The sequence below is a fragment of the Neopsephotus bourkii genome, unplaced genomic scaffold (assembly GCF_033783945.1).
Source record: "Neopsephotus bourkii isolate Nb327-2 ecotype Australia unplaced genomic scaffold, CSIRO-AGI_Nbou_v1 NB_1016, whole genome shotgun sequence".
Classification (NCBI taxonomy): domain Eukaryota; kingdom Metazoa; phylum Chordata; class Aves; order Psittaciformes; family Psittacidae; genus Neopsephotus; species Neopsephotus bourkii.
Genome location: NW_026901505.1, coordinates 1,616,320 through 1,627,213, shown reverse-complemented (window position 1 = coordinate 1,627,213; position 10,894 = coordinate 1,616,320). Strand labels below are relative to the sequence as shown.

General features: G+C 46.2%; 1 protein-coding gene across 1 annotated transcript; it reads right to left on the bottom strand.

Annotated features, from left to right (window-relative positions):
* Window positions 1-493: 493 nt before the first annotated feature.
* Window positions 494-9,640, bottom strand: LSM11 (LSM11, U7 small nuclear RNA associated). Its single transcript, XM_061360155.1, has 4 exons — window positions 9,133-9,640; window positions 4,848-4,987; window positions 4,006-4,089; window positions 494-2,600 (listed from the first exon to the last, which is right to left on the bottom strand). Exons 1-4 carry the CDS (start codon window positions 9,557-9,559, stop codon window positions 2,196-2,198), a joined length of 1,056 nt encoding a protein of 351 aa, XP_061216139.1. The 5' UTR covers window positions 9,560-9,640; the 3' UTR covers window positions 494-2,195.
* Window positions 9,641-10,894: the final 1,254 nt, after the last annotated feature.

Genomic DNA, 10,894 nt, shown 5'->3' with positions numbered 1-10,894 from the left:
ATTGGGCAAACCAAGAGAATTAAGAATATGAGGTAAAGAAGAGCAAGAATTCAATCGGAGTCATAGTACATAGGCCTGAGTGGAGATCTGACACCCTTTGGTCAAGCATGAAGAGGAGAGGTCAAAACCTCATGCCTTTGGCATGAATGGAAAAGGCAGAGATCAGTCATCCCAAACTGAAAGGAAAACAAACCAGTCAGAAAGCAGAGGGGGAAAAGCAACCCAGAACCAAAAACCACAATGAAGACAACCATTCACTTGCCACAAAAGCTGAGGAGAAGTCAGGAGCAGAAATAAGCCTCTTGTTCTAACTTCACATTTCTAATAATTTGTGAACGTTCTGGTTAGCTGGCAACCACACAGAAAGCCAACCAAGAAAGGTTCAGAAACCCAGGACAACTGGGGGTGAATACAAGAACAGTCTTCCTAAACCAGGATTAGAATGTCCTGAAGAGATAAAACACTGACAAGAGAAGGAGGTAAGGAAAACCGCAGACCACATGAAAACACAACCAAGAACAGCACTAAAGGAGAGGAAACAAGAACCTTCAAGAGAAGAATCTTTTCAGTGCCCAGTCTCAGATCATAGCAGGAAGGGATGACACCAATAAAGTTATGTATGACAAGAAACTGTAAATATTCTTTCCTTACCCCCCTTGATGAAACTGATTTGCCAACAGTACATTTTATTCTGAGGCACTTCTGTCCCAGGCTGAACTTGGGTTTGCAGCTCAGGGGCCCATGTCATCTGAAACATTGCCATAGAAGTTTCAGGCTCCCCCAGAGGCATCCAGCTGCTTTGTGTGTCCAGAAACTCCTGCTAAATGATTTCTGTCATCCACCCAAACCCCAGACATACCCCTAATGACAAGCAAGCAGCATGTTGCATTTGCAGCAACAGAAATACATGTCACTGAGAGTACGTGTCAACCAGTTTGAAGACTTACAACCTCTATATGCAATACAAGCCCTACTATAAAGCAATTTCCCAACTTCATCTTAAACACAAAGCGTAAGTCAGCTGAGATGAATACAGGAGTAGCAGTATGAAATCTACTGTCCTTTCACGACTAAGGGAATAGACTAGATAATGTAACAGCTTCATTTACCCTCAAATTTCCACATGTAGTTCTCTTGGAAAGCAGTTATACGATAAGCTGACTTTGACTTTTATACTTCAAAACATTTGTAAGCGCACTTCCAAAGCTCAGTTTAACTGGAATTAGATGATACATCATTCACATGGATAGGAAAGACCCATGAAGATTTCTCCTCCATAAGAACTGCTGGAGACACAGCACCTCTAGTTTCAATAGAGGGAACTTGAAAGGCGCTTAGATACAGTACAGTTGTGCTCAGCACAAACACTTAAATCTGAGAAGAAAAATGACATCTTCGCAAACTTCACTATTACACCAAGTAGCAAATGGGTGAAATATGAAAGTACAATTTGCCATCTGCAACCACAATATTTACAGAGAAACTCCAAATATGGAGGCCGGTGGATCAGCTACATTAGCTGCTTGCTGGTGACACAGGGCTAAAGCACAGCATACAAATAGAAGCCCAAGCTTTGATATTGTAAAAACAAATTAATGTCCTTCCATTATTCAGAGAAAAAGAGTAGTTTTCAATTGAGAGGCTTTCTATCTTACAGGGCATTAGAGAGCTAACTGAAGAAGCAGCTAATAGCCACTAAGTAGCACATCACTCCACCTTTTCATACATCGAAAATGACTGTCAGAATTGTCTGGAAAAGAGAACATCCACGTAACAGCAGCAGATAAACTATCAGTTTCATTAGCAGCCTTCTTTTGAGATTACTCGAAACATGCAAATAAAAACCTTAAGCTCCTTAAACATGGGCCACAATTAGCTCCTGTAGCTGAGTACACCAATATTCTCTTCCAGCCCCCTCTGTTTAGCTGCTTCTTAAGGAGGAGTAGGATCTGTGCCCATCTCACAGAAACAACTGCATTTCTGACCACATCAGCAAAAGAAATCCCCAACAGAGGTCTAAGGAGGCTGCTTTGGCATCAAGCTCAGGATGCTCCAGTTAGAATTATTTCCCCTATCTTGTTATGGCAATGGGAAACCACAGTACCATCATACTTAACAAAAACGCTAAATAGCGATGTGAGCTGCAGCGGCAATTCATGCTACCAAATAAATACACTGACAAAGGCTCAGCCAAGTCAATGTGCTAAATGGACAAGCAGGACATTCTCTCCTCGAATAAAGATCTGGTTTATGTGACGTGTGAACACCTGCTGATAATCCACTTTGGGCCGCCTTTTTCTCCGTGACTGGCTTCTTGTACGGGTACCACCAGCACTGGCACCCTCTGTGTGGGCAGTCCCGCTGCCCACATCAGCTTCACCTCTGGCAGCCAGATGTGAACTGTCACCTGGCATCTTCTTTTCTCCAGCTCTGCCCAAGCGTTTCTGCCTCTCACGCTCATCTTCTGCTCTCCCTCGTCCTGATCCAGCTTTCGACCCCAGCATCTGAGAGTCATTTGTCAGGGCTAGCTCCTCTGAGACAGTCTTTGAGTCAGCTCCCTTCTTCACTGAGGAATCCTGCAGCTTGAGTCTGTTAAACAGCTGTAAAAGAGCATATGTGTATATGACCACAGCCATAAAACAAGAGGTGCTTGTTCAGCATTACTATGTGGTATTTGCATCTACAATCCCAAATCAGAGCTCACAATACAGTAATTAGTGAGGAATCTTTACCAGCAATAAAGACTATGTTTTCTTGCCAAAGTCCACCAGTGACATAAGGTGAATGCATCTGCTGCATGCACATGAGTGCCTTCATGTGAGGACCAAGGTATTTAATTTGGGAAGCAATACTGATGTGTTTGCATTTAACTTTGGTCCAGACCGACAGCCAGCTACCAAGCTGCCCCATGATGGACCTTTTGTGTTCCCCAAAACAAACTAAATGATGCCATGTGGGTATTCTGGGACACGAGCAGGCCACAAACAATAGAAAGATAATAAAAGCTAGAGCAGCAGATCCAGAGCACTGTATGAGCTCATTAATCTAAGGATACATGTGCTGAAACTGGAAAAGAAACTGCTTTTACTCTGGCAGCAGGCAAAATTTTATGAAATACAGACAAATGAAGAAGATTCTCGGTTAGCCTGTCCCTTTCCCAGCAACAGGATGGAAAACCAATCCCTGCGAGACTGGACTGAAGGAACAATGGCAACTTGATTATTTTTAACTAATCTTTAAAAAGGGAAGGGTGGGATCTATCAGAAAACAGATTGAAATGGCAGGAGTTTGAAAGTAAATTCCTCATAATGAAACCGTTTAAGTGTGTTTGTGACACTTCTCTGATGTTTGAAAGGCCCAGAGCTTTGCCATTCAATAGGCACAGCTCTGACATGTCTTTTTTTCCCCTCCATTGTTCAGAATTTCATCTATCATCTCTTCAGTTCTCAACTTCATAAACATCATTTTTGTAGCTGGATCCTAGAGAGTGTCTTGCTTCGGAGCAATGTCACAAATCTTGGGCTTCATAGTACCTAGACTAGAAGAAGTTCAAGAACCACAGAGATTTACTGTTTCATTGGGTGGAGACAAAAACTGTCACTCCATGAACATGGGTGTCAAAGTTATGCACTGCCAAACGTGAACAGGACAAATGTAAACCAGATCAATCACAGGTGCAACAGAATGCAGTGAACAAATCAAAACCCAGAGTGATCTTATAGAATGTCAGCATGTTGCACTACGCAGTGGTAGCAATTGTGATCTCATATTAGCAACTCCAAAGTAGAACTTCTCTAACACTGAACTATGACCAAATTTCAGAAAGGTCAGAAAACTGCTTTGTTCTGATCTGAAAACCAGTTCAAGTCATTTTTGCAGTCATCTGTAATAAAAGGAGGTAAAGTATTGAAATATAAACACAGTTTTCCAATCAATGCTCCCCTTTTACTGCTTTGAAAAAGGAGATACTAAAAAGCCAAATGAGAACTGGATATGGCTACCTACCCTGGTTAGTGAGAGCTGAGGCTCTGCGTAGAACGCTTTGCCCATCACTGGTTTCCTGTATGTCTCATCTACATCTGTCAGGGCCTAGAAGAAGACAGAAGAAACAGAAAGGTCAAGATTAAAAGAAAACATGAAGAAGCTCTGGACCAGCTTTGTGTCACAGCGCTATGAAATTACGTTCTAAGAGAAAATCCATCCCAGGAACAAGCTGTGCTTTGAAGCTGGTTTCTTAATCATCCAAGTTATAGTGAGGGATAAAAACAGCAGCAAAGCCTGGCATCTGTCCTGCACTACTTGCTAATTCTTTGTGAACCTGCAAAATCCACTCCCCACTACCAAACTTTTCACTGCTCTGTGCTCACAAATATCTAATAGCTGCTTTTCCATCACTGTCTTTAAAATCTTCATGAGGTGGCACACAAGGAAAAGCTTTTGTCACTGACATCCCAATGACACATTAGTGAAAGAAAACAAAGAAGTGGCTATGACTATAAGAAGATTGGGGTTTGCAGAGAAAGCTTTGGAAGCTTCTTATATTCCTCATATTCCACCTTCTTGAGTTCTTGTACAACACCTTTGAAGATCTTGGGAACTCTTCAAAGCTCCTCTCTCACCTAAAACCTCTCTAAGACGGCTACCCAGCTCTCAGATGTACCAATCCAACACCAGGCACCAACTTCATCTGTAACCCAGCACTCGGTGCCAGAGCAAATTACTTTTATGAACCACAGTACCACATTAATCCTCTCACAGGGTAGTCTGCTCAAACCTATTGCAAATGTCAAGTTTTCAATATACCACTTATAAATCAAGGATACAATAATTAAATTGAAAGTAATTACCATATTCCAGAACTTGTCAAATGCAACCAAAAAACCTGTGCAGACTCCACGAAGCCCTTTGAAAGTGCGGATATGGACATTGATTCTTACACCATCTCGGACACAGCGATGAAGTTCCCCCAGTGGGCTGCCTTCATGGACTAAACCACAAAGAGAACAACACAGGTTTTCAACCAAATACATACATAAACATATGTGTATATATATGTCTAAAAATATATGTAGGAATACACTATGTATATCCCTATATACATAGAGTAGAAGTACAGCAGATCTTGGCACAAGTCTTGTCTTCACAGCAAAAGAAAAGAGAAGCCCTGGAGCACTGTAATGCACTGCAGTTGTCATTACTAGACCATCTTCTTTTAGACTCTTCTTACAGTGGGGACAGCAAAGACTTTAGCAAATACGAAGGTTTCGCTTTACATAACCTGCAGCCAAAACAGACTCATCTGAAAAATCTTTCTGCTGCATTTCAGAAACATGCAAAGTAATGCTAATCTTAAACAGAAGTGGTTCAGAGGGAGAAGAACATTCACAGAGGCAGAGTGAGTTATGAAGAAAAGACAATGCCTAATTAAGGCTACCTCAGCTTAGTCACTTTACTCAATAAACTATTGTATCAGGTGTGCTCCTTTTCTTTACACGATTTCTGGAACAATGACTGACTCAAAGATCTTCAACTAACTAAACTGGATCTGTTTAAATTGATGAAAATGGATTGTTTCAGTTGAACTTTCAGCAGGCAGCAGAACACCCTTCAAAGATGCACAAGTCTTTGGCAAAGAAATCAAATTACTCTAAGCAACAGCCATCAATGAAACGAGCTAACCCACAGAACACTAATCCCAGACTGGTTTGGGTTGGAAAGACCCTTTAAGCTCATCCAGTTGAAGCCCCTGCCATGGGCAGGGACCCCTTCCACGTGTGCAGGTTGCTCCAAGCCCTGTCCAGCCTGGCCTTGAACACTGCCAGGGACAGGACAGCCACAGCATCTCTACGCAACATGTGCTAGTGCCACCCTCAGTGATTCACCCCCTCCTCCCCCCCAAATATCCAATCTGAATCTCCCCTCTTTCAGATTAAAGTAATTCCCCCTTGTCCTGTCACTACATGCCCTGTAATAAGTCCCCCTCCAGATTTCTTGTCAGCCCCTTTTTGGCACAATGGGATTCAGGAAAACATACAGCTTACCTGATACACACACGCCTTATCTGCACACTAGAAAATCTCTGCAAGTGTAAATTACCTGGAGGGGTAGATATTATTTACTTTGCAACTTCCACCTACACCATGGCAAGGCCATTCCGGTGCTAAATTACAGCTACTCGTTTGCTTGTGCAAACACAGCCCCAGGGTTGCTGTACAATTCCTTCTGAGAGCCCAGGGAAAACACTGGTCTAAAATCTCACATGGTTCTTCATATTAATAAAATATCTGAGGCAGGGATGATCTCTTGCCTTGTGCTTTAGGGACCACGCATTCAACGCCTGATTTGCATGCTAGAAGATACATCCTGGGAGTGTAAAGCGTTGCCATATGACAGCTGATCTGCAGTGATTGCCTTCATGGACATTCTTAGCCACAGCAGGGAAAACTAAAGCTGTTGCCTCTGAATTAACCTAATGACATTTATCTTTTGAGATCCACTGTCTTGCCAGTCCCCTCCAGCTGGGTAGCTGGAGAAAATTGCTTTCACACAGAGCATAAACTGCCTCAGTACCTCCCAGCTCTGCCTGTGGGGGCCTTTTCACAAGTCTCTCTGCTTCCTTCAGCCAAACTGATGAGGAACTGATGCTCTGAATGTGCAGGAACCACAGGTGACACCACCGCATCATCAGATGGATGCTTTTAATCAGAGAACACTCTAACCAACTCTGACAATCTACAGCATCGTGTCAGAGTCAGATTTTAAATTCCAATGTTCCCTTTATACAGGAACTTTATCTACAACTTCTTGTGAAAATCCACATCCTGTCTGTATTTCCAACTGCCTTTGACACAGTACCCCATTAGACCTGGTGGAGAACACCGCGGCTCTACCAAACTTAGACAATACACACTCTTCCACTTGCCCTTGCAGCTTCACCAGGGCAAACCTTCAACTTCACCTGATCAAAAGGGCAGAACACAGAATCCAAAAGCCCTTAAGCAATCTGACATCCACTTCTGGCAAGACAATAAAACCAGCAATTAAAGGAATTCATTTTTCCTCTTCTGCAAGCAGCAAAGCCTCGGGTGACCAAGGCTCTGCACGCAGCTAGAGGTGCCTGTGGCTGCTGATGCTGTTATGTACCAGTATGAATAGGTTTTCAATCCACAAGGAAGAATGTACCTGGTTGGTTCTGTACTCAAAATCCAATCCCTATTTGTGTACAGTAAGCACATGCTTAATACCAGGATTCTGAAGAATAGCTAAAAACCGACTGCAAGCCAGAGGGTGAGTACCCCAGGAGGGAGAAAATAAAGATCCAAACTCTGGTGAAGTTCAAGTCCCTGTCCTCAGGGCAAGGCTTTAAGAGGCAAGATTAAAAAACAAAACCAAACCCAAGCAATAAGAGCAAAGCAAATGAGAACAGCTGAAATAACTCAGAACACTACCAAAGGCCTTGCTAACTGCTCTGCATTAACCACCTGCACATGAGTTCTCTGCCCCTTCGGTAAATGCAAAGTTAAGTAGGAATAGCTTCTCCTGAACTGATCCAACACAGGCACTGCTCAAGCAGCTTCCTTCTCACTTTTATGGCTGCATCTGAAATCATGTCTTGTGACAGGCAAAACGTTAGCTCCGTTTTACACTTCTGACGCACTGAATTTAGGGAACACATCGTACCTTGTCACCACTACCTGGGAGCACAGGGATGCAGCAATCCACCCATCGGTTACTTTTAGACGCAGCCACCACCTCAGAACCCAGGCTTCAAATGTGGGCCCATCTGCAGTGCAGACAGACCCCCTGCTTACAGGAAAAGCACACACTTTTGACTATAAGTTATTCTTAAAGCTCTCCAGACTGCTGGATAGCACTTTTCATGGCAGTTGTGCCAGTCTGCTTCAAAGTCCATGCTGCCCAGCCTTAGATGTGTGCATATTAAATTAATGGAACCATGTAATTTATTTGCTAGACCACCACTAAAGTTAATTTTCACAGTTGGGTTGGGTTTTTTTTCTTTCCCCAATTCCATCACAGTCATGCTGAGGATGCTAAATCAGTATTTAAGGTCAGTTCATATGGAAATCCTACACCAACAGAGCCTCTGCATTTGTGCAGAATGTTAAGTTGACAGGACATTAGCATCACGCAGCGCCTACAGCAGTGAACACGTTATGCTCTGACGTCTAAGCAAGGACAAAGTTCTGCTTTGGGCACAGAGGACTGAACATTCTGGGCTTTGCCCTCTCAGAACAACATCATTAAAGCGATGCTGGTGATTAGAAGAGATACTTTGATTCCCAAAATACACAATGTGTTTAATTAAGCGCACTAAAGCTACATCTCATTTGCTAGCAATGCCATCTGATGCTTGTGTTGGCACGCGAATTGCACCCCTTCATGTGCAGGGGCTATCGTCTGACTGCACCCACAGATTTATAGGAGAAACTTGTATCAGCATCACAGCTGCCTCCAGCCTCCCACCACTGTCCTACCATCATGGTATTAGAAATGCCAGCACTGTATTTATACCCCTGCGAGGTACAGTTAGTAACTAAGATATATATAGCAGTGTGTTACAGACTCATGCTGCGGTTATGATTTAGCCACGAGCTGAACCTGCTCAAACCTGATTCCTGGTTTAAAAAGTGCACTTTTAAAAGCACAGCAGTTTCGCATCCTTTTTTTCCTTACAATCAAGAGGATTAACATAATCAACCACACAGCTGAGCAGCACATCACCAAAGCCAGTATCATCTCTGAATAAGCACTTCTGTGAAGTTCACCGCTCCTCATATCCACGCGATTGCCCCACCCTTTCACTTAACACACAGGCACCGTTTTCCACCCGGATTCCATCACTGCCCCTTCCCCACCACCCACATCCATCGTCACCCAACCGCAGCCTCCTCCAAAACACAATCCCCCAACTCCCCAAACTCCATCCCAGCTCCACGCCGCCGGCCACACCCGGGCCCCGCCGCATCCCTCGACCCCACGGCTCAGCTCCTACAGCGTTCCCCCGTCACCAGCCGGCCGAGACCCGCGCCTTCACTCCCTCCACCTCTGCCTGCAGCCGCCCCGCGCTGCCCTTCCCCACCGCAGCACCCCCCAGTGTCTGCCCGCACTTACGGGGCATCCTGGTGAGGACGTTGCGCGGTGCCCGCCGGCGCCGGGCCGTTCCCCCGCCCTCGGCCGCCTCCTGCTCGTGGCCCGCGTTGACCATGAGGCTGCGGAGGCGCTGGATGCGCTCGGGGTCAGCGGCGGGCGGGCCCCGGCGGGCGGAGCGGGAAGCGGGCGGGCCGCGGCGGGAGGGAGCGGAGCGGCGGCCCCGCGGGCGGAGCAGGCCGCGCTGGAAGCTCTCGTACTCGGCGAGGTTGTTGAAGCAGGGCGCGGAGGGGAAGGGCAGCGGCGTGCTGGCCGAGTAGAGCGCCAGCAGCGGGTCAAAGCGGCTGGAGCTCACGTCCAGGCGGCTGGGGCTGGGACAGCGCTCGGTCCCGGCCCGGCGGCGCAGGTGCCGCTGCTCCGCGCCGCCCGCGGGACCCTCGTCCTCCTCCATGCCGGGCTGCGGGCAGGAGCCCGGGGCAGCCCGCCGCCGCTAGGGGACACTGCCGTGCCGCCCGGAGAGCCCCCTGCGGCCGCACAAGCCGAGCAGGATCCGGGCGGCGCGGGGAGGGGAAGGCAGAGGCCGCGGAGCACCGCCCGCGTCCGGGGCGGGCCCGAGAGGCGGAGCCGGCCCCGCCCGCGTCAGGAGTCAAGCGAAGTGCGGTGTTCCTACGGATGGTGTCCGCCTGCGGTGGCGTCAGTGCTGGTCCCTGCGCTGGGTGTCGGTCTGCAGCCCCCACAGCTGTTGTAGGAGTTCTCCGCCGCGCAGGGCCCGAACGGCACCGCACTGGCCATGAAACAGCACCTGGGCAAAAGGTGGTTGCAATGGAGTTTGCATTTTAACCCGTAAAAAGGGTGTAAAGCACAGGAACAGCAAGACCCCGTGTGTTAATGGTGCAAAGCAGTTTTACTGTGATGGATTCCATCACCTCCCATTAATCTTTCAGACCTGGGTCCTGTACGTTTGTGCGTCCTGTTATGGAAGGATTCCTACACTGGGTCACTGTACGGGACTGCTGCAGCTATAGAAATCCCTACAGGCACAGGCCGCAGGTTGAGCTGTGGTTGTGTGCTAACGCCTGTCTGCTGCGTGAGCCTTGGGGAGATTTATTTTCCCCTACAGCTACAGGGTCGCAGAAATGACTTGATGCATGACAACAGCACAGGGATTTTCTTTCTCCAGCATTTATATTAATACAAATCAAAGGCTATGGTTCTTCAGCTAATCCATATGTTAGTTCTAAGTGTGCATCCATATGCACACAGACACATTTATGTACTATTGTAAGGATGACCTAATATACACACGTATCATGTACATACATTCCACAGTGTATCTATTTATGGATCAGTTAGTCAAATAAGATAAAAAAAGGTACATAATACTTTCCAAGCATGAATCATGGTTGCCAAATTTCTTAATCTAAAACTTTTACTTCAAAATCCATCTGTTACCACCTCTGGAACAGTTGCTTTAGATGTAATGTCCCAAGTCAGGCAACAGATAGCAACACACAGCATCTCAAAAGAAAGCAACCCCAAACCAACATGCAGACAGGAAGGGCTTAAGGGTCAATGGCGGGCGAGTGCAGTGACTCATTTGGAATCATCCTGTCCCAATCCCTCATATCCTCTTCCTGGGAATTACACAGCCCATTCTCCAAAGTAAATTCAATCCTCATTCTCCCACTGGCTGTGCTTCGCTGCTTTGTGTTAAACAACACAGTGGTGAAGGGGAAGCCCTGTGCACATGGGCTCATTGTTTAATCTCACAAAGAACTTGCAAAGG

What these genes read in the sequence shown, in the direction of transcription:
- LSM11 (XM_061360155.1), bottom strand. Translation starts at nt 9,559, where the DNA reads ATGGAGGAGGACGAGGGTCCCGCGGGCGGCGCGGAGCAGCGGCACCTG. An exon ending in CGTCCTCACCAGGATGCCCC is followed by an intron (nt 4,988 to 9,132) that starts GTAAGTGCGGGC and finishes TTTGTGGTTTAG; the next exon opens with TCCATGAAGGCAGCCCACTG. An exon ending in TTGACAAGTTCTGGAATATG is followed by an intron (nt 4,090 to 4,847) that starts GTAATTACTTTC and finishes GTCTTCTTCTAG; the next exon opens with GCCCTGACAGATGTAGATGA.